At 59.2% G+C, this 21,808-nt stretch overlaps 6 protein-coding genes across 6 annotated transcripts; 2 read left to right on the top strand and 4 right to left on the bottom strand.

Annotated features, from left to right (window-relative positions):
* Positions 1 to 2,406: 2,406 nt before the first annotated feature.
* On the top strand, positions 2,407 to 4,220 carry BXZ73DRAFT_107435 (uncharacterized protein; the record flags this gene model as incomplete). The annotated part of the gene is made up of 8 exons (XM_048016895.1): positions 2,407 to 2,634; positions 2,687 to 2,698; positions 2,753 to 2,903; positions 2,962 to 3,080; positions 3,151 to 3,240; positions 3,293 to 3,575; positions 3,628 to 3,875; positions 4,203 to 4,220. 8 exons carry the CDS (start codon positions 2,407 to 2,409, stop codon positions 4,218 to 4,220), a joined length of 1,149 nt encoding a protein of 382 aa, XP_047871877.1.
* A 183-nt stretch (positions 4,221 to 4,403) lies between these two features.
* On the bottom strand, positions 4,404 to 7,665 carry BXZ73DRAFT_82321 (heterokaryon incompatibility protein-domain-containing protein; the record flags this gene model as incomplete). The annotated part of the gene is made up of 8 exons (XM_048023679.1): positions 4,404 to 4,591; positions 4,715 to 4,727; positions 4,911 to 5,056; positions 5,114 to 5,271; positions 5,322 to 5,448; positions 5,486 to 5,765; positions 5,804 to 6,967; positions 6,994 to 7,665. 8 exons carry the CDS (start codon positions 7,663 to 7,665, stop codon positions 4,404 to 4,406), a joined length of 2,748 nt encoding a protein of 915 aa, XP_047871876.1.
* Positions 7,666 to 8,573: 908 nt separating this feature from the next.
* On the bottom strand, positions 8,574 to 9,197 carry BXZ73DRAFT_56253 (uncharacterized protein; the record flags this gene model as incomplete). The annotated part of the gene is made up of 1 exon (XM_048021455.1): positions 8,574 to 9,197. A coding segment is annotated over one exon (624 nt), but the record flags the coding sequence as incomplete, so codon positions are not given.
* A 4,107-nt stretch (positions 9,198 to 13,304) lies between these two features.
* BXZ73DRAFT_56233 (heterokaryon incompatibility protein-domain-containing protein) lies at positions 13,305 to 14,507 on the bottom strand (the record flags this gene model as incomplete). Its single annotated transcript, XM_048021450.1, has 1 exon — positions 13,305 to 14,507. The coding sequence occupies one exon, from the start codon at positions 14,505 to 14,507 to the stop codon at positions 13,305 to 13,307; it is 1,203 nt and encodes a 400-aa protein (XP_047871874.1).
* A 2,228-nt stretch (positions 14,508 to 16,735) lies between these two features.
* BXZ73DRAFT_82318 (uncharacterized protein) lies at positions 16,736 to 17,755 on the top strand (the record flags this gene model as incomplete). The annotated part of the gene is made up of 4 exons (XM_048023678.1): positions 16,736 to 16,885; positions 16,942 to 17,267; positions 17,296 to 17,595; positions 17,632 to 17,755. 4 exons carry the CDS (start codon positions 16,736 to 16,738, stop codon positions 17,753 to 17,755), a joined length of 900 nt encoding a protein of 299 aa, XP_047871873.1.
* A 419-nt stretch (positions 17,756 to 18,174) lies between these two features.
* Positions 18,175 to 21,033, bottom strand: BXZ73DRAFT_82317 (heterokaryon incompatibility protein-domain-containing protein; the record flags this gene model as incomplete). Its single annotated transcript, XM_048023677.1, has 6 exons — positions 18,175 to 18,371; positions 18,429 to 18,489; positions 18,511 to 18,574; positions 18,626 to 18,740; positions 18,790 to 20,347; positions 20,374 to 21,033. 6 exons carry the CDS (start codon positions 21,031 to 21,033, stop codon positions 18,175 to 18,177), a joined length of 2,655 nt encoding a protein of 884 aa, XP_047871872.1.
* Positions 21,034 to 21,808: the final 775 nt, after the last annotated feature.

The raw sequence follows: 21,808 nt of genomic DNA, 5'->3' as shown, positions 1-21,808 counted from the left end.
TGCAGACATGCAGGTGAAATGGCACATACGCTGCCGCAAGATTACACTACGTTGCCGTAATTATTGGTACTCTCGTCCGGTGGGTCGTTCGGTCCACTTTTGCACCGTCCCACGGGTTCCGTCACGGGGCCACAGACTGGAAATCCCCGATGAAGACCAACAATTACACGCCATTGAGGCTCTATTCGTTCTACTTGTTGGCACGGATCAAGTCACAACCAGTTGACCAAGCGCTGCGCCATAAGTACTTGGTCAGAAATTGTGGTCTTGACGTAAAGGCGCTGACATTTGGTATCATCGAACTGTGAAGAAGCACGTAAGTTCGTGTGGACATTTTCAAGGCTCTTTGTTGGTTCCTGGGCGGCTCACTAGACCACTCAATCTCACTTTCAGACCACAATGACGACTCTTTGTTCGCCGAAAGCCCGCTTCAGGATGTGGCTCTCTTCAAAGCAAGAGCTTGTACATATATTCTTAACGCTGTGCACAGAGCGTTGTAGTATCGCCCCTGGACTTCAACCGCCGACTGCCACCCGATACCCAATATGCAGAGCCGGAGCGATCCCAATATTTTCTTCTGTCCTCTGTACAACTCTCCGGAACTCGCCGACCTCAAGATGGACCTGCCCGTTTCCGAGGACGAATACTTGAATACCGACCCCTTCCGTCTGTCTTCGGGGTCCCATGTGAACGGATCAAATTCAGTCGCGTCTACGATTGCACCTTCTGTGAGCATTCCTGATCAATCCCGAGGTATTCGGATCCTCACTTTCGTCCCCTTTCGTAACAGACGCTACTCTGTGTTCCTCTCTTGTCGAGGAAAAGCCCGCGGTGCTCGGGAAAGCCGGGGCTCCACTCCTTGTCGAGGAAAATGAGCTCAACGCGGCATCGGAGGCGACCCCGGGAGCACGACGAAAACAGCACAACGTGCCTCAAGCTCAGCAAGTTCAGACAAATGAGCCGCCGCGCGCACAAGCCCCTGCTCGAATTTGCCGCCGAAGTCGAAAGCCGCCGACTCCGGATCCATGTCGACGAGCGTCGGCGTCGTCAGGTACGCTTTCTTCGGTCTTCCCCGGAAGTGCGTGCTAAGCCTATCTCCCGTTAATCTCGCTGATCCCCGCACCCCCTACCTTCCTCGTTGATCAGCCGCTTCTCTCGCAAACACGACGACGGAACTCTGCGTTTGGGCGCGTACAGTGCTGACGAGTGCGGAAAAGGCGCAGGACGCCATCGCCGCCACGGAGCAACTCATGACCTCGCCGCGGGGCTCTGGCTGGCTCTGGATGCATTTGCTCGCACCGTCTCTGTGACATAGGGACCCTAGACCATACCATTTTTGTACTTTTTTCATTGTCGCTGTAGCCTTAAGCATTTTACCTTCGCACGGATCCAGACCGCGCGCATCTTCCAGGTCTATCTGGGATAGCGATTGGCCAAGCTCACTGCTCGATTGCTATCACCCTCTCCGTCCCATCTCCTACTGACAGCATCTACATATTCTCGTCGGTACTCATTTCTTAGCAGCAGCGTGGCTACCCTGGTCAGCACGAGCACGGCGGCCTGCGCAGATGTCCGGGTCTCGGACGTTCACCGGCCCGAGCGAGGCCATGCTCACAAAGTTGAGACCCGGGGCGATACTACCGTCCCCTGGTCTCGCATCCACCTCGACCGCCAGACTGAGACTCCGTGGGTGATTGCAGCCACGCGTTCCTCGCCTGCACCGGCGGCGGCGTCGCGCGCACCGCCATGAGCTAAGGCTGTGGCAAGGTTGTCTGTGCGTGCCCAGCGCTGTCCGATCCACCCTCGCTTCTGCTGCCCTCGCTCCTCACCGCACGGACCACATGCCAACCCACGATCAGCCTTCTCTGGGGACGGCCCGTTCGTCTACCATGCCACGGGCCAGGGTGGCGTCAAGTTGCGCACGATCCAGCTAGGTGAGCGGTGGGTTGGTGCGTCATTGGCATTTCATTGTATCCTTCTTCTCGCACTGGAGAGGGATGACGGTGCGGTGCTGCAGCCGACAACGGCCTTGAAGCTTGGATCGCGCAGTCCAAGGTTGAGCGCATCTCCCAGGGCTTCCTCTCGAGCTCGCATACAGACGAGGGCCTTGTGTTCTGGTACCTTTTATCTCGCTCATATACTTCATGAGGGAAGTGTGCTAACGCGATGCAGATCCACTGGTCCCGAAACGGTGTACATCCAGTCGAGGATCCCTGAGGTCCTGGGCCAGTGGATCGCGGCTCAGGTCCCTCAGATGCGCCAGCAGTGAAAACTTTGATTTATTTCTGGGTTGTATTCTATGTATGTCGTTGTTCGCCCTCGCAAAAATCTTCGAATCGGCATGTCTGGACGATACGGGATTCGAACATCGGACTCAGTCACATGACCGTGCGGCACAATCCTCGCATGAATTCCGCCCTGGGTGCCACTTTCTTCCACTTATCACTCAATCCTTTGGTGATGTCGCTTTCCACCACGACGACGGATTCTCACGAGCTGCTCAAGTACTCGCGCGCGCGCAACGCGGGACCCAGCGAGGCCGGCAATGGCGAATGGCAGATGTTCAGCACCCCGACCATACGCCTGACGATTGAAGCCACCAAGGCACCCGACGGCCGTCTTCACTCTTTCAGAGTCAAAATCATATGTATATGCCCTCTCGGACGAGATGCGATGGACGTAGCAGAAGATCGTATTTGTGCGTACCCTAACATTACTGCTCCTTGCTGTGTATACTGAATGCACCTTGCAGGAAGACTTGAACTTTGTCGTGTACTCGTCCATGCCCGACATGCAGGCGCCCCTCACACCACCCCTCAAAGCGGTCTACGAAGGTCCTGTGGTCGGCTTCCGTTATCAGCGTCCCAGTCCACGCGACGTCTCTGTCACTCGGACAAGCTCCAGTGAGGACCCACGCCTATCTTCCCTGACTATACGCGTCGCTAAATTCGTCCTGAGCAGCTTTTGTGAACTCGATCCGCTTCATTTGCGTCTGCGTCCAGAACCCCAATACTCAGTGTCCCCCACCTGCAGCCAAGGGCCGGAAGAGGCCTCTCGAGTCTGGCCAAAGCTCGGATATCGTGCATACAGCCACTCAAAAGCGCACTTCTGCTTCTTCTCATACCCCAGCGCCCCCATTGGTGCAACCAGTCTCGGATGTGCCTCAAAGTGCGCGGCGACGCGTCCCTGCTCCTACTCCTTCGTTCTAGGCTCGCCGCGTCCGATGACGACGCCGTCTTCGTGGGGGATTCCGGAACGCACGCATTCTTGGGACGACTTACCTTCTATCAAGGAGCTGGAACAGCGGCAGGCCAACAAATCCAATGCGCGCAGCTCCGAATCTCGCCCGTCATCTGCTTTCGCCGACTACCCGTCTTCTGACCTGCCCCCCTCCGACCCGATCCCGACGCCAGCTCTGTTTCGCCGTCCTTCCGCGTCAAGATTCTTCGACACCGTCCTCGGAAGTTCGCAAGATCCTAGTCCGCCTCAGCAGTCCTCATCATCCAACGAAGCTTCTTCCGGCGTCGGCACCGGCTCGGTACCCCACTCCCGTCTTCGCCTCGCCGGCCTATCTAGTCATCTAGTGACTGGCCACGACGCATGCTTCCTCCGCCAGTCCCATCCCAGAGTCAAGAAGCACGGCGCGCTGGGCGGTGGAGTGCGCGGACGGGGACGCGCACGCGCACAACGCGACCGCGTTCGCACGCGTCTGGGACGCCCTCGTCGAGACCTCGCCGCTGCTCGCGCCCGTGTGGGGCACGTCGTGGGTCCAGAGCGCGGCGTGGCCGCTGCGCGTGAAGGCGAGGCTCACGGCGCCGGTCGCGGCGGAGCGCGCGGCGCACCCGCCGTCGCCGCCGTCGAACAGGTTCGACCCGGTCACGCCGCTCGCTCAGGCGAGGAGGACGAGCTGGCGCGCTTCGGGGCCGCGGGGCTGTTGGTGCAGGAGAGCGCGTGGCAATGTTCGACGAGGGGCTCGTCGGTGTGCACGGCGAAGGTGGTGTGGCGGTACTTTGACGAGAAGGTTCCGCCGGAGGAAGGGGCGACATGCGAGGTGGACGTACTTCCGGTCGTGGGAGAACGCGATGGAAGGATGGACGCTCTCTCGGAAGAAGACAGAGAGTTGGCCGAGGCGGTGAGAAGGTCGTCGGAAAGAATGAACACGACGAGTTTAGGGGTGTGTGAACTCACACAGAAGACTGCAGTGGTGGTACGTTCCTTGATTTAACTTGCCGAGTGCTTGTGGATGACCACGACGATGCACAGATGTGAGTAGTACTGATAAGGGCGGCTGGGACTTCAATTGTTTCATTGTCTCAAATGACAAGTTCTGCGCGGCTGCCGTGACCACGCAAGCGACGGCTCCAGTCGGTATTCTGTACGCTTTGTCATAAGTATCAGACAACCTAGCACGTCACCCCGATCTTTGTGAACGCGAACGCGCTCGGCGGAGGCTCGTCCAAGGATCCGAGGCAGGCGGACTTCATCCACCAGCCATGGACACCGCAATCACTGATCTCCACGGGCGCATACACGCGGGAGATGGCGTTGAAGAAAGCGTAGCAGACAGAGAAAATATCGAGGACAGATGTTCCTGTCGATGGTGAGTCCCATTGAGACCGTATGCGCGGAGAGGAGGTCTGACGTCAAGGGCTGCTGCCTAACTTAGTGTTCCGGCTAAAACCCAACATTCTGGCCAGCGATCCCGACTACTTACTCCAACTACTATGCTGAGAAAAGGGACACGCCACGTACCCCTTCGAGACGCATTTCCTCGCGTTACGGACGCCATAAGAAGTGCTTGAGTTGTAACTCGTTCGTGATCGGAATGGCATGAAACTATACTACGGTCATGGCTAGTGTACGGGCGGAGCACGTAGTACAAGGAGCGCCATCATCATCACCATACACACCATCATCGCCACCATCATCCACTCAAACCGTCTAATACCAGCGGAACTGTGCATTTCTGCGTTGGTCGGCACTACGGGCTGCTTTACGGGAGATGCGTCGGGCCCAGTCTCTTGAACATGTCGAAGAGTCGAGGACTTCTCGGGGTCTGATATACCCAGCTTTAAACGGTGGGCAGCGCGAAGGTACTTAATCCCATACTCACCTCGACTTGCAGCATCATTGGCAGGGTGACGCTTCTTGAGCTCGCTGTTCTTCTCACGAATCTTCGGTGGCGGCGGCGGCAGCTTGGTCACCACAGGTAGCGCTCCGTGATCCGGAGGTAAACCAGAAACTTCCAGACCCCGGGTCCACGAGACCGTTCTGCGTAGAGATGTAAGAACCAGCCTGCCCAATAACACGAGGATTCATACCTAGCCTCTCCCGTATCTGGGCTGACCGCCGTGGCAGGCGTTCGAGGACTTGATTCATCGAAGGGCTCGGGCTCGTCGGAGATGGTAGACAGCGGCTGGCCATCGTTCGGCGCTACTGGACTATGAGCTTCCACGCTTCCTTGGAGCGCGGATTGAAGACTTACAAAACCATGCAGGCCGCGTCGGCTGGTGTGGAGATGAAGATAATGGCGCAGCGGAGAGCTGGCGTTTCTGCTTCGGCCGCTGCCATTGACTCCCCGAGGGCTGCGCCATCATCATAGGTGCGGGCGCCAACGAGTGCGAGCGGACACCCCCGGGCTTCCTCGGAGGCCCATTCGTCTCGACGTGAAGGGCCGTGCGGGCCCGAGTAGGTGTTTCCGTGGCAGACGAGGATGAGGGTGACGGCGGCTGGGGCGGCGGGAAGTCCTCCGCGGGCGACGTCGGCTGGGACGCCAACTCGTCAGGGGTCGGAACCGGACGACTTTGAGGTCGACGACGAAATGATCCGGCTGCGGGACGTGCTTGACCCGGATGCTGATGTGCTCGATCCCGCAGTTGGCAGACCGTCGGCTCGGGGGCTTGAACGAGCGGTGCGCGACGCCGTCCTTGATGTCCCACGAGTAGATGTGGAAGCTCGAGCACTTCGAGTTCGCGCGCAAGCCGGGGTCCCCGTAGTCCGCGGCGATGTCCCACGACCAGTACTGCGGCGGGGAGACGGGGTTGCTGCTGCTGGAGCGGGGACGAATGCAATACCGATGGCCCACGCAGTCGCAGCGGGTGACCTCGATGGTGAGCTCGTCCGAACTCGACGTGACGTCGGAAATCGTGATTGTCTGAGTGCGCGGTGGACTGACGGCGAAGCCTTGCTTGGTGAGAACTTTCGCGCACCATTTGGTCAGCTCGAACTCGGGTTCCTTCAGGCCTTCTCGCGCAAGCGCCTGGAGGAGGAGGTCGGACTCGGGGCCGTCTTGGTCGTGGTGACCGGCGGATAGGAGATGGTGGATGTAGATGGACTCGACCTTCGCGTTATCGCGAAACTTCTTGAGGCTTTCGAGAGGAAGCGTCGCCAGGCGGAAATAGCTCGCCATCTTGTCGAGCGCCGCTTTCATGGGAATCCGGGCGTCGATCTGCAACCTGTCAGCCATGGACACGAGTCCTACAAACATCTCCGTGCTCTCGCTCGATCGCACTTCGCCATACGAACGGAGAACCAAGCACACCACTTGCTGCGGGCGAGCCCGGCTTCCGTCTCTCCGCGGTAGAGGCACCTGGCAGGTGAGAATGGCGAGACAATGCTGAGCTCCCGAGCCATCGTAGCAGGGTATCAGAGGGAGTTTGACGTTGAATCCGTTCGCGGTCACTGTAAAGCGAGCGTAGGGAATGCCATTGGGCCAGCCAAGAGCACGGGCGAGCGTGTCGGAAGTGATGTTGACGGTTTCGTGGCAGTTCGCAAAGTCCTTGGGAGATCGAGCGAGAAGGAAGGAGTGAGGACTATTTTTGACAGACACGTTTGACGGAGGAGAGCGTGAAGAGGGTCTGTCGAGTGTGAGCTCCTTGTCGTATTGGTTCGGACCCCAAGCCAAGATGCTCTGATCGGGTATCTTCGCGAGGATGGCCTCTTGGAGCCGGATGAAGGCGTAGTCGCGCTCGCCGTAGAGGGGGGGAGGTGGACGTCGAAGATTCCTATTAAGCAGTACGCTCTGTCCTCCTCGCGTGTCGTCTTCCGGGATGCTGCCCACGACATGCGTTGAGCGACGCAGACGTCGGAGATTTGGCGCTCCTTCCGGAGGACGGCACGGTCTATGTTGGTGATAGACCGGATTTCGTCCGAGAGGTCGTAGCGTGAGCCGATAATCTCCCAGTCCCTGTCGAAGAAGAGGACCTCGGGGGGCGCAATGAGTTCTTGCAGCGTCCATCCGCGTTTGAACCATTCGCTGTCGTGGAACTTGGTCCTGGCATGGGAGTCGACGTCGTAGAGATAGGCGTAGCAGACTTGCGCGAGGCCGTACCATCGGTACATGGAGTTGATCGCCTCCGAAAGCTCGGAGCTGTTTGACTTGTTGATGCAGCAGGTGTCGATCCAGATGAAGGAGATGCCGTGGTCTTTGGCGACCTCGCAAGAGTGCCGTACTTTCGGAGGGAGTTTGTCGAGGAAGGGATCATCGGATTCATCACCATGCTCGGTACGGAGGCGGGTGTAGTCGTCATAGGTGAGTTCTGGCTCGTAGGACGTGTCGTTGTCGCTCGTCTTCCTGGCCCAAACGTGGGAGAGGATGGCGTACTTGACTTCGGTCGGGTCCGCGAACTCGGACATGAGCCCGGTGTCGGTGGCAAGGAGGCGCATTTTGTCGTGCTACTGAGCTGCAAAGGGGTGTGTCGGCAGAGAAGAACGGGACACGGTGAACGGGACACATACCAACAGGATGCGGGCCAGGTACGGTGAAAGGAGTGAGGGGCCGCCTGGCCATGAGCGCGGGAGAAGCAATCCGCTTCAGCTCTTTATACATAGTACGGCGACCGCAATCAGTTTTCGCTGTCAGGGAAGCAGCACAGGGGCCGCTCTGAGCGCGCGACGTACTGGATCCTGACGGATAGTCACTGCCCCGCTGGACGCTGGAAACCCTAGGTCGGCGCTGCTCGGCTGGTGCCCATGCCAAATATGTATGCTTCCTGACCCATGGCGGTGTGTCCTCGGCAAGGGGAACTCGAAGACGGCTCGGGCTACGCACTCAAGCCGGACGGCGGTCGCGCGACGTACTCAGTCTGCGTGGGCAGAGGCGCCGGCGGCATTGATTATCATTAGGTCACACTATTTGGAATTGGGGCGGACAAGGTTCTCTATCGAAATGCCCCAGACGAGGCTGTACGTGGTGCGGCACAGAACGGCTGCTGCGAACGTGCGTATCTCCGCGAAGATAATCGAGCGGAGTTTCGCTTTGAATATCCGTGAACTCTCGTGGATGTCGGCGGTGGCCGCAACACCTCGGGGTCGGGCACGGCTCCGCTGAGCCAATCCCGAGTGTCCATGAACATCTTCCCGTCAAGCACACAGACATGCCACAGGTTTCCTGCCACCTGTCTGTCTTACAGCTCAGGTAACCTTTGACGTCTCCGATCCAAACGGAGAACACCAATGTTTGCGAGACGCGGGAAGGAAGGTCAAAGCCTGGTCGATGTACGGTGACCGTACATCGACCAGGCTGTACATATACCGCCAGAAAGTGCAAATATGAACACGCGCCAATAATGCCGTCAATGCACCACCATCAGAAGGGTCGCTGTAAGTTCTATCGCCGGAGCCCATGCCGTCTGCGTCTTCAAGAACTCCTCCGAGAACGGGTACGTGGTGTAACCTCCCGCGGTCTTCGTCGTGAAGAGCATGCTGTAGTCCGGTGAGAAGTTGAGCGCCAGGTGCTTCTTCAGGCGGAAGGGTAGGTCAGGGTTCGTGAGGAACGGCATCCCGTATCCGATGACTACGCACCCAAGGGACCTTTGGCCCGACGTTAGCCAGCGCGCTGGGCGCAACGACATGGAGGTACGCTTCGGGAAGCGCTGCTTGAACTGGTCGACGAGGTACGTGAACTGCGGCACCGGGTCCTCCATGTGCATGTCCTGGTACGTGTTCCATGGGCTTAGGCGGATCGCTGCTGTGCTTGCACCGACTGCGCCAACGACGGCGTCCATAAGCCCGAGAGTGAACCGCGCACGGTTCTCGATCGAGCCGCCGTACACGTCCGTGCGGGTGTTCGAGACGTCCTGGAGGAACTGATCGACATGGTACCCGCTCGTGCCGTGGACCTCGACGCCGTCGAAGCCCGCGCCCTCGACGGCGTTCTTCGCGGCCTGGCCGCACCACTGGACGTACTCCTTGATCTCTGCGGATGAAATAGTGAGCACGACGGGAAATCCACATCATGCTTGGCGAAACAGCGCACCTCCGACAGTCAAGGCACGAGGAGTGTGCTCGGTTGCTCTTTGGGCGCGATCGGCGAAGGCGCAACGTAGGGCTGCAAAGGTAGGCGGCTAGGCCGGACCGAATGGTTTGAGAAGGGAACATGCACGCCGGGAATATCAAAGTTTCTGCTCGTCCGATATGTATGAGTAAACCTTACGAGAAATGTAGTGTTTTTGGCAACGTTCTGAGCCCCTCAGAATGATACATTTCGCGTGCATTGAAACTTTATGTACCTCGACCTATTCCCGAGTCCTCAAAATGAAACATTTCTGCGCCTGCGGAATGATTTCTCACACATAGAGTTCTGGCGGCCCGGGACCTCAAAGTTTCCCGATGTGCGAAATCATCTGCCAAATTTGACGTTTTTCTCATCATTTTGTCGGTCTCGCAACGATATATTTGGCATGGCGTTCCGGCGGTCCTGAAATGTTATGTTTTGGACCTGCGCGCCCGCTCATCGCCCGCTCATCGCCCACTCATAACTTCGCTCATCGTTGCGCGCAATAAGCAGGGCGCAAGGAAATAAGGGAGGTGGACAGCCTGCGGGCGACGAGCGGGCGACGCGCGGGCGACGCGTGGGCGACCAGTGGGCGATGAGCGGGCGATGAGCGGGCGCGCAGGTCCAAAACATAACATTTCAGGACCGCCGGAACGCCATGCCAAATATATCGTTGCGAGACCGACAAAATGATGAGAAAAACGTCAAATTTGGCAGATGATTTCGCACATCGGGAAACTTTGAGTTCCCGGGCCGCCAGAACTCTATGTGTGAGAAATCATTCCGCAGGCGCAGAAATGTTTCATTTTGAGGACTCGGGAATAGGTCGAGGTACATAAAGTTTCAATGCACGCGAAATGTATCATTCTGAGGGGCTCAGAACGTTGCCAAAAACACTACATTTCTCGTAAGGTTTACTCATACATATCGGACGAGCAGAAACTTTGATATTCCCGGCGTGATGCGCCGACGTGCGCAGTCTGTAGACGACTCAGGTGACGCTGGCAGAGCTTACTAGCGCTTACGCCCGCGCTGTGACGCACTTCCCCCGCCTCGCGTCTCACGCTCGTCCACTTTCCACCCTACCCCTTCGTCCCCTCTCCTACATCGTACTCAAGTTTCACAGCGCCCTCAACCAAATGTAGCGCTCATGTGGCGCGTAGTCTCGCCTGCGCAAGCTCGAGAATTCGAAGCCCGAAGAGCGCGAGCACAAGATCTGCGAACTCAGGAGAGGGCGCGGCCCCGGTGCGGACAACGGCGTCCTGTACGAGCCGGAAGGACACAATGCGGAGCCGGAGGATGAGCTCGAGAACGTGCGGGCGCTGCTCGAAGAGAGCACTTTGAGGTGAGTCTTTTCCACGTCTACTTGCGCTGCCCTCCCCATCGATTCCTTTTCTCCTCAGTGCCTTCCTGCCTCGTCGCCCGCGCCGCACGGCGTTGTCCGGACGAGCTCATTCCCGTACCCCACGCGATGTCTAAAACATTGCCTTGCAGGCTCTCCACTCCGTGCGTAGTTTTAGTCCCCACTGATGTGATCAACAGCGAGAAGGCAAGTCGGCGCGCGAGCCACTTGCCCTCATCTGCATCCTCGCCCACACCACCAACCGTGACCTCCACGCCGCCGCCGCCGCCTTTACCCCCACCCACATCCCCGCCCTCGCCCTCGCCCTGCCCGGCCCTCTCAATATTGCCCGTACCGCAGCCCGCCACCCGCACCCTCCACACCGCTATGCCCCATCGCTCTTCTCCTCACCATCCTCCTTCATCACCCACCTTTCCGTCAGCCCCTCAACACCCTCAAGGGCAACGCTGAAAGCATCCGCCCGGGCGTTCACAGCACGGAGATCATTGGACCCGCGGCGATGCACCACGCCCGCTCTTGCCTGGTGAGTCCATCCCGCGCCTCTCATGCTCTTTGCTTTGCCCACCCCCTGCCCACGTCAGTGACCACCTCCCTATCACGAGCACATCCAATCGGACATGCTGTGCGCGTCCGTTTGACCGGAGCGGTCGCGGCGCGTGCGCCGTAGTTGCGGCCATACCGTCAGTCTCCCCTTAGTATAGCCCACCACCTTCGCCCTTCATCCTCTCCATCAGGCGCGTTCTCGACACGCCTTGCCTGCGTCGCCCGCGTCTCCACGTCGTCCATGTCGCCCACCTCAACCCCTTTTCCCCTCGCGTCACCGTTGCCTTGCCCCCACATCGTCCGTGTTCGCCTACGTCTCGCCCTCGTATCAGACGTCTTGCCCGTCTCGCTCCCGTCACCTTAGCATAGCACTTGTATTGTATGTGCCCGCGGAAATCAGTAGCTGCGGCGTCCATAGGCAGTAAATGAAGCCCGCCTGCCGCGGATATTTCAAGGAACAGTGCCCACCGAGGTCATTCACGTTCACAATGATCAGCGTGATGCACCAGCTTGTCTGATATGACAAGGCGTACAGAAACCCGAAAAGGGATCCACCACGTAAGTACTAGCCCTCCCGAGTCGATGCAGTTCGTCGCGATACGGCGTGAGAAGCGCTCGAGTCGTAACTTGTTCGTTAGAATGGCATAAAAATATAGGGTCATGGCTATTATGGACGAGCAAAACACGTAGTAGTAAAAGGAGCGTTATCACCACCACCATAAGCATCATCATCCATTCAAACGGTCTAATACCAGCGGAACTATTTTGAACGGCGTGCGTGTCTGCGTTGGTCGGCTGCTTTCGGCCGTGAAATAGTCGCCAAGGGTAGGGCTCCGCGATCCGGAGGCAAAGTGGAAACTTCCAGCTCGGTCCCCGATGAGAGGGCCGCTCTGGGTGGTAGGTCGGACGTAAGAGTTAGTAGGCATGCCCAGGAACACGAGAGTTCAAATGTTCATACCTGGAATCTCCCTTGTCCTGGCTGACCCCTGTGGAAGGCGTGAGTTCATCGAAGGTCACGGGCCAGTCGGGAGACGGCTGGCCATCGAAGTTTGGCGCTACTGGACTAGTATGAGCTTCCACGCTTACCCGAAGCGCGAATTGAAGACTTACGAAGCGGCCGCGACGGTTGATAAGAAGGTGAAGGTGATGACGCAGAGGAGAAGGACTGGCGTTCCCGCTTCGACTGCGGCCGTTGACTCCCCGAGGGCTGCGCCATCGTGGCCGTTCCCAGCGCCGACGTGTGCGAGCGGTCACGTCCGGACTTCGACGCTCTCGAGGGCTCATACGTCTCGGCGTGCTGGGGGATAGTGTGGGACCGAGTAGGAGGAGGCCTCCCCGAGGCAGATGGGGATGGGGCAGCTGGCAGCCGGAAAGGGGAGTCCACCGCGGGGGGCCGCGTTGGCTGGGACGCCGACTCCTCAGGCCGGAACCGGACGACCTTGAGGTCGACGACGAAGCGCTCCGTCTGCGGGACCTGCTTGACACGGATGCTGATGTGCTCGATCCCACCGCTGGCAGACCGTCGGCGCGGGGGCTTGAACGAGCGGTGCGCGACGCCGTCCTTGATCTCCCACGAGTAGATGTGGTAGCTGGAGCAGTTCGAGTCTGCGCGCGACTCCTCGGCATCGCCGCAGTGCGCGCCTGCGGTGTCCCACGACCAGTACTCCAGCGGGGACACTGGGTTGCCGCTGGTGGAGCGGGGACGGATGCAATACCGACGGACCGCGCAGTCCGAGCAGCGGGTGAGCTCAATGGTGAGCCAGTCCGAACTCGACGCGACGTCGGAAACGATGACCGTCTGAGCGCGGGGTTGACTGACGGCGAAGCCCTGCTTGGTGAGAACCTCAGGGCACCATCTGGTCAGCTCGAACTCGGGATCGTCTAAGCCTTCCCGTGCGAGCGCCTGGAGGAGGAGGGCGGACTCGGGTCCGTCCTGGTCGTGGTGACCGGCGGAAAGGAGATGGCGGATGTAGATGGAGTCGACCTTGGCGTTGTATCTGGACTCCTTGAGGCTTTCGAGAGAAAGCGTCGCCAGGCGGAAGTAGCTCGCCATGTTATCGAGCGCGGCCGTGGTGGGTTTTCGGGGGTCGACTTGCACCCTGTCGGCCATCGATGCGCCGAGTCCTACAGACATCTCCGTGTTCTTGCTCGATCGTGCTTCGCCGTGCGAGCGGAGAACCAAGCATACGACTTGAGGGTTGCGCTCTTCGAAGATATGCGGGCGATGGGCCTGGCTTGCGTCTCGTCGCGGTAGAGGCACCTGGCAGGTGAGGATGGCGAGACAATGCTGAGCCCCGAGCGATCATAGCAGGGTATCAGAGGGAGTCTGACGTAGATTCCGTTCGCGGTCAGTGTGAAGCGAGCGTAGGGGATGTTAGGCAAGTCGAGGGCATTGGCGAGCGTGTCGGAAGTGATGTTGACGGTGTCGTGGCAGTTCGCGAAGTCCTTGGGAGACCGAGCGAGAAGGAAGGACTGAGGTCGTCTATGTGAGAACGATGAGTTTGGAGGAGGAGCGCATAAAGAGGGCTTCTTGAGCGTGAGCTCCGTGTCGTATTGGTTCGGGCCCCAAGCCAGGATGCTCTGATCGGGTATCTTCGCGAGGATGGCCTCTTGGAGCCGGATGAAGGCGTGGTCGCGCTCGCCGTAGAGGGGCGGGAGGTGGACGTCGAAGATTCCTATCAAGCAGTACGCTTTGTCCTCCTTGCGTGTCGTCTTCCGGGATGCCGCCCAAGACATGCGTTGAGCGACAGAGACGTCAGAGATCTGGCGCTCCTTGCGGAGGACTGCCCGGTCTATGTTGGTGATAGACCGGATTTCGTCCGAGAGCTCATAGCGCGAGCCGATCATCTGCCAGTCGCCGTCGAAGAAGAGGACTTCTGGGGGCGCAATGAGCTCTTGCAGCGTCCACCCGCGTTTGAACCATTCGCTGTCGTGGAAGTTGGTTGAGGTGACGTGGTCGACGTCGTAGAGATAGGCGTAGCAGACTTGCGCGAGGCTGTACCACCGGTACATGGAGTTGATCGCCTCTGAGAGCTCGGAACTACTTGACTTGTTGATGCAGCAGGTGTCGATCCAGACGAAGGGGATACCGTGGCCTTTGGCGACCTCACAAGAGTGTCGTACTTTCGGAGGGAGTTTGTCGAAGAGGAGGTCGTCGCCATGCTCGGTGCGAAGGCGGGTGTAGTCGTCATAGGTGAGTTCTGGCTCGTAGGATGTGTCGTTGTCGCTCGTCTTCCGGGCCCAAACGTGAGAGAGGATGGCGTACTTGACTTCGGTTGGGTCCGCGAACTCGGACATGAGGCCGGTGTCGGTGGCAAGGAGGCGCATTTTGTCGCGCTACTGGGCTGCAAAGGGTGTGTCGGCAGAGAAGAAGGGGATACCGTTTATGAGGGCGAGCGGGCCAGGGCAGGATGCGGGCCAGTGTACGACGGTGAAAGGAGTTACCCTGGCCATGCGCCGTCTTCTCCGACGTCATCTCAGATCTTGATACTGTTCAATGTCAGGGAAGTAGCACAGGTCATGACCGACCCTGGTGGCCGCAACACTTCGGAGTCGGACACGGCTCCGCTGAGCCAATCCTCCTCCTCCTCCTGAGTGCGCGCCCATGCCACACTGGCAGGCTTCGGACAACCGCTCCACTCGCGCGAAAATTAGCACAGCCGATTTGGGCCGAGTTTCCAAGGTCCGGCAACTCCCGGTCGCTCTCAACGTTCGTCCAAGCGCCCTCACCCAGCCAAACGGAGAACACGGAGACGTCTGTCGGCACCGCGCAGGAAAGAAGGTTAGATCGTCTAGACCGTAGTCCGCGTCTCAGATCTCAGTGACCCTCAGTGACCCTGCACGCAATTTCGACACCAAAAAGCGCGATATTCCTGAATCAACACGCGCCAATACATATTTACATAATGCCGTCAATGCACCACGATCATCGGAAGGGTCGCTGCCATAAGCTATATCACTCGAGCTCATCCAGTCTGCGTCTTCAAGAACCGCTCTGAGAACGGGTACGTTGTCTAACCTTCCGCGGTCTTCGCCGTGAAGAGCGTGCTGTAGTCCGGTGCATTGACCGCCACCTTTCTCTTCTGGCGGAAGGGCAGCTCAGGGTTTGCGAAAACGACACTGTCCCGCATCTGATGGTCTGCCCTTTTCCCCCGGTTTTCACACTAGACTCGCGTCGCAATCCGGTGGAGACCATATGCCGGCGCGCGCGCCTAGAGGTCATAGATGTTGAAGTTCGCTTGCTGCATGCCTCGTCAGCCTCGATACCATCACCGCTGGAAAAGCCGCACTACGCACCCAAGGGTCCATGAGTCGGCCCTACGTTAGCCAGCGCGCTGGATGTGACGACATGGAGGTAGGCCAATTCGGGAAGCGTTGACAGTTGTTTGAATTGGTCGACGAGGTACGTGAACTGCGGCCCGGGGCGGCCGGTCCTCAAGGCCTCATGAGCTCAGGCGGATCGCCGCTTTGCTTTTACAGTCAAACCCCTCATACCCCTCGATATCTCTCTCTCTCTCGGGAAGGCCCCCGAGGTATGCGTTATGTGGGGGTATGCAGCATGAGAGAAGCGCTCATCGTGGGAGATCCATTGACGCCCTTCTGCAGCGCGCCTTTTGGCCGCTGGCGTGCGTATCAATCCTCCCGCGCGCATTCCTCCCGCGCACGTTCCTCCCGCACACATTCCTCCCGCGCACATTCCTCCCGCGCACATTCTTCCCGTTTGTTATCTGACCTCGCCCCCCTACATAGCCTACATACGATTAAAGTAATCAGTGACTGCGAGATGTTTTTCCCACCTTGAAGAGAAGCTTGAAGGGCCGTTCGGCGCTCTTTCACCTGCTTCTCGAGGACAGCAAGGCCGGGCGAGAGGGATACATTGCGGAGGCAGGCAGAGGTGGCCGGGGGTGTGAGCAAGTCGTGCGTGAGCCCCGGCCAAACTCGATGGTTTGTGACATATGTGGCTATTCCAGGCTGCTGGGAGGGCACACGGGAAAGTTATCCCGCATTTGGGCGGCATGCAAGGCACACATGTGGGGCGCTAATACTGATTATATACACAGGTATGCGTTATGGACATATGCAGTATGCGGTATGCGGGGGGTATGCGTTATGCCCCTATACCAACCCGGGAAGAGGCCAAAGGTATGCACTCTGTGGGGGTATGCACTATCACTGGTATGCACTATGAGGGGTTTGACTGTACATACCAATGGCACCAACGACCGCGTCCATAACCTCGGCCACGAGAGTGAACCGTGCCACGGTTCTCGATCGAGCCATGACCGGCTGACCATGCACCGCACCAGTAATACATGCGACGTACCGCAGTGGGAAGCCATCCACAGTAATACATAAGCAGTGATCTGGACGGACGGACATAGGTTGCAATACTGGGCTTCGTGCGTGCGTTTTGGTCGTCACTGGAGTTACTAGCACATAACTCACCTCAGAGCTGCGGCACCACGCTGGGACAATACTTTGCGGCGATGTTCCCGGAAAACGTAAAGCGTATCATTCTCGATTCGGGCGTGATCGACGGCCACAGCTAACGCCGCATGCGCTACGAGGCCGCCATCGAAGACGTCCAGAACGTCGCGGACACGTTCTTCGCCTTCCAGTGCCACGCCGCGGGCGCGAACAAGTGCGTTCTCTACGAGAGCACGCCCGCCAAGATTCGCGACCGCTTCTACGCCATCCTGGACGCCGTGACCGCCTCGCCCGTCGCCATCCCCCTCGCGGACCCACCACCGTTGCCCGCAAGGCGCTCGCCGAACAGCTCTTCGAGGCGAATCACCGCCCAACATACACCTTCCCCGTCGTCGCCGACACCTACCGCGCATTCGAGACCGGGAACGCCACCGCGCTCCGCGCCCTCGCGCCCTCGGTCGCCGGTCTCCCTGACCGCGTGCGAGTGCGCCGCGGCGGCCGCGGCGGCGAACAAGGCGCGCTGGGCGGTGGAGTCTGGTGGAGTGCGCGGACGGGGACGCGCACGCGTGAGCACAACGCGACCGCGTCCGCGCGCGTTTGGGACGCCCTCGTCGAGACCCCGCCGCTGCTCGCACCCGTGTGGGGCACGTCGTGGGTCCAGTGCGCGGCGTGGTCGCTGTGCGCGAAGGGAGAGACTGACGGCGCCGGTCGCGGCGGAGCGCGCCGCGCACCCGCTGCTGTTGCTGTCGAGCGGGTTCAAACCGGTAACGCCGCCCGCGCAGGCGAAGAGGACGATGTTAGAAGTCGGCGGCTCGGTCGAGGTCGGACGAGGGGGTAAAGGCAATCGATACGACGCGGTTGGTCCCTATGGGCACCGGGAGGCGAGTACAGACGGACGCGGGAGAGAACGAGGTGGTGGTGAAGGGCAAACGCGTGAGGCGAGTGCGGGACGAGGGACGATGGCTATCTACACGATGGCTAAGCACAAGTAAGGTACGACCGAGCTTGCCATACACGTGAGCAGATTCCAACAGACGAGGGCGCGCTTCGGGGGCGCGGGGCTGTTAACTGGTGCAGGAGAGCGCGGGGCACTGTTCAACGAGCAGCCCGTCGGTATGCGCGGCGAAGGTGGTAAGGCGGTACTTTGACGAGGGGGTTCTGCCAGAGGAACCAGGGGCGACGTGTGAGGTAAACGTGTTTCCGTTCGTGGGAGGGACGAACGCGCTCTCGGAGGAAGACAGAGAGTTGGCCGAGGCGGTGAGGAGATTGTCGGAGAGTGTGGGCACGTGCGAGTTGAGGGGTCTGTGAACCCACACAGAGGACTGCAGTGGTAGTATTTGACTCGCCGAGTGCATGTGGATGACGACGGCGATGCACAGGTGTCAATCAGTAGTACTGATGGTATACGTAGGCGCCAACGACTCCGACTACTCTAACTACAGCGCTGAGAAAAGGGACACGTCCCGTACCCCTCCTCTATGCAGCTCCTCGCGTTACGGACGCCGTAATAAATATTTAGTCGTAACGCGTTCGTTGGAATGGCATGAAAACAAGTATAGGGTCATGGCTAGTGTACGGACGGAGGACGTAGTACAAGAAGCGTCACCGTAGATATCATCATCACCGCCATCATCCAATCAAACGGTCTAATACCAGCGGAACTGTTTTGAACGGGGTGCATGTCTGCGTTGCCAATCGGCACTGCTGGCTGCTTTACGTCGGGAGTCTCTCGAGTAGGTCGAAGAGTCGAGGGCTTCTCGGGGTCTGATATACTCAGCTTTAAACGATGGAGAGTGCGGAGGTACTGAATCCCATACTCACCTCGACTTGCAGCATCATTGGCAGTGCGACGCTGCTTGAGTTCGTTGTTCTTCGCACCAACCTTCGGCGGTGATATACTCACCACGGGTAGCGCTCCGCGATCCGGAGGCAAACCGGAAACTGCAAGCTCAGTCCACGAAGCCGTTCTGCGTAGGGATGTAAAACCCAGGCACGCCCAATAGCACGCGAGTTCATACCTAGACTCTCTCGTATCCGGGATGGCCCCCGTGGCTGGCGTTCGAGGACTTAGTTCAGTGGAGGTCTCCGGCTCGTCGACGACGGGAGACAGCTGGTCATCAAAGTTCGGCGCTACTGGACAGTGAGCTTCCACGCTTACTCGGAGCGCGGATTGAGGACTTACAAAGCCACCGCGACGGCTGATGTGAAGAAGATTGCAGCGCAGCGGATTGCGGGCGTTCCCGCTTCGGCAGCGACCGTTGACTCCCCGAGGGGCGCGGGATCATCGCTGCTGGCGCCAACGAGTGCGAGCGGCCACCTCCGGGCTTCCTCGGGGGCTCGCGCGTGTCGACGTAGAGGAGGGTGCGGCCCCGGGCAGGAGGTCTTTCCGAGGCAGGCGAGGACGAAGGCGCCGCCGGCGGCCAGAGCGGGAAGTCCTCCGCGGGTCGCGTTGGCTGGGACGCCGACTCGTCAGGCCGGAACCGGACAACCTTGAGGTCAACGACGAAGCGATCGAGATGCGGGACGTGCTTGATCCAGATGCTGATGTGCTCGATCCCGCCGGCGGACCGTCGGCTCGGGGGCTTGAACGAGCGGTGCGCGACGCCGTCCTTGATGCCCCACGAGTAGATGTGGTAGCTGGAGCAGTTCGAGTTCGTGCGCGAGCCGGCATCGCCGTAATCTGCGGCGGTATCCCAGGACCAGTACTGCGGCGGAGACACTGGGTCGCTGCTGTTGGAGCGGGGAAGGATGCAGTACCGATGGCTCGCGCAGGAGTCGCAGCGGGTGAGCTCGATGGTGAGCTCGTCCGGCTTCGACGCGTCGTCGGAAATCGTGGCCGTCTGCCCAGCGTCAGGTCGGAGGCTGACGGCGAAGCCGTGCTTGGTGAGCTCTTCCGGCTTCGACGTCTCGTCGGAAATCGTGATCTTCTTAGCGCGATGTTGTCTGACGGCGAAGCCCTGCTTGTTGAGAACCTCCGAGCACCATGTGGTCAGCTCGAACTTGGGATCGTCCGAGCCTTCTCGTGCAAGCGTCTGGATGAGGAAGGCGGACTCGGGGCCGTCCTGATCGTGGTGACCGGCGGATAGGAGATGGTGGATGTAGATGGACTCGACCTTAGCGTCATCGCGAAACTTTTTGAGGCTTTCAAGAGGAAGCGTTGCCAGGCGGAAATAGCTCGCCATGTTGTCGAGCGCGGCCTTCATGGGAACCCGGTCGTCCATCTGCCACCTCTCAGCCATGGACACGAGTCCTACAAACATCTCCGTGCTCTTGCTCGATCGCGCTTCGCCATGCGAACGGAGAACCAAGCATAAGACTTCCTGTGGGCGCCCCTGGCTTTCTTTTCTCCGCGGTAGAGGCACCCGGCAGGTGAGGATGGCGAGACAATGCTGGGCTCCCGAGCGATCGTAGCAGGGTATCAGAGGGAGGTGGCCGTGGATTCCGTTCGCGGTCACTGTGAAGCGAGCGTAGGGAATGCCATTGGGCCAGCCGAGAGCGTGGGCGAGCGTGTCGGAAGTGATGTTGACGGTTTCGTGGCAGTTCGCGAAGTCCGCGGGAGATCGAGCGAGGAGGAAGGACTGACGGCTATGCCTGACAGACACATTCGGCGAAGGAGCGCATAAGGAGGGCCTTTTGAGCGTGAGCCCCTTGTCGTATTGGTTCGGACCCCAAGCCAGGATGCTCTGATCGGGTATCTTCGCGAGGATGGCCTCTTGGAGCCGGATGAAGGCGTAGTCGCGCTCGCCGTAGAGGGGGGAAGATGGACATCGAAGATCCCTATCAAGCAGTACGCCATGTCCTCCTCGCGTGTCGTCTTCCGGGATGCCGCCCAAGACATGCGCTGAGCGACGCAGACGTCAGAGATCTGGCGCTCCTTCCGGAGGACCGCGCGGTCTATGTTGGTGATAGACCGGATTTCGTCCGAGAGCTCGTAGCGCGAGCCGATGATCTTCCAGTCGCTGTCAAAGAAGAGGACTTCGGGGGGCGCAATGAGTTCTTGCAGCGTCCATCCGCGTTTGAACCATTCGCTGTCGTGGAACTTGGTCTTGGCGTGGCCCACGTCGTAGAGATAGGCGTAGCAGACTTGGGCGAGGCTGTACCACCGATACATGGAGTTGATCGCCTCCGAAAGCTCGGAGCTGTTTGACTTGTTGATACAGCAGGTGTCGATCCAGATGAAGGAGATGCCGTGGCGTTTGGCGACTTCGCAAGAGTGTCGTACTTTCGGAGGGAGTTTGTCGAAGAGGAGTTCGTCGCCATGCTCGGCGCGAAGGCGGGTGTAGTCGTCATAGGTGAGTTCTGGCTCGTAGGACGTGTCGTTGTCGCTTGTCTTCCTGGCCCAAACGTGGGAGAGGATGGCGTACTTGACTTCGGTCGGGTCCGCGAACTCGGACATGAGCCCGGTGTCGGTGGCAAGGAGGCGCATTTTGTCGTGCTACTGAGCCGCAAAGGGGTGTGTCAGCAGAGACAGTTTGTGACGACGAGCGAGACGCGTACGAGGATAGGACGGCGGCCAAGGTTGGGTGAACGGAGTGGGCCTGGCTATGCGCGTGGCTCACGCACGTCATCTCAGCTCTTACATAGGACGGCGACTACTGCCAGGGAAGCAGCACAGGTCAGGACCGACGCCGGCGGCCGCAGCACTTCGGGGTCGGACGCGGCTCCGCTGAGCCAATCCGGAGTAGTACCTGCACATGCCACATCGTCCTGCCACCGAGGACAGATGGGAAACAGCTCCACTCGCCCGAAAATTGGCACAGCCGATTTGGGCGGAGTTTCCAGGGGCCGGCAACTCCCGGCTCTCAACGCTCGTCCAAGCGCCCGGAGAACACGGATGCTTGTCAGACGTCTGTCGGCACCGTGCAGGAAAGAAGGTTAGATTGTCTAGACCGTAGTCAACGTCTCAGATCTCAACGACCCTGCACGCAATTTCGACACCAGAAAGCGCAACATTCCTCAACCAACACGCGCCAATAATGCCGTCAATGCACGACGATCGGAAGGGTCGCTGTAAGCTATATCACTCGAGTTCATTCAATCTGCGTCTTCAAGATCCCCTCCGAGAACGGGTACGTTGTGTAACCTTCCGCGGTCTTCGCCGTCAAGAGCCTGCTGCAGTTCGGTGCATTGAGCGCCAGGTTCTTCTTCAGGCGGAAGAGCGTATCAGAGTTCGCGAGGAAAGCCATCTCGTAAGTATCCGA

Source organism: Epithele typhae (genome assembly GCF_022376455.1).
Source record: "Epithele typhae strain CBS 203.58 chromosome Unknown BXZ73scaffold_110, whole genome shotgun sequence".
Lineage (NCBI taxonomy): Eukaryota > Fungi > Basidiomycota > Agaricomycetes > Polyporales > Epitheliaceae > Epithele > Epithele typhae.
The sequence above is the reverse complement of the archived record's forward strand: the minus strand, read 5'-3'. Positions and strand labels throughout refer to the sequence as shown.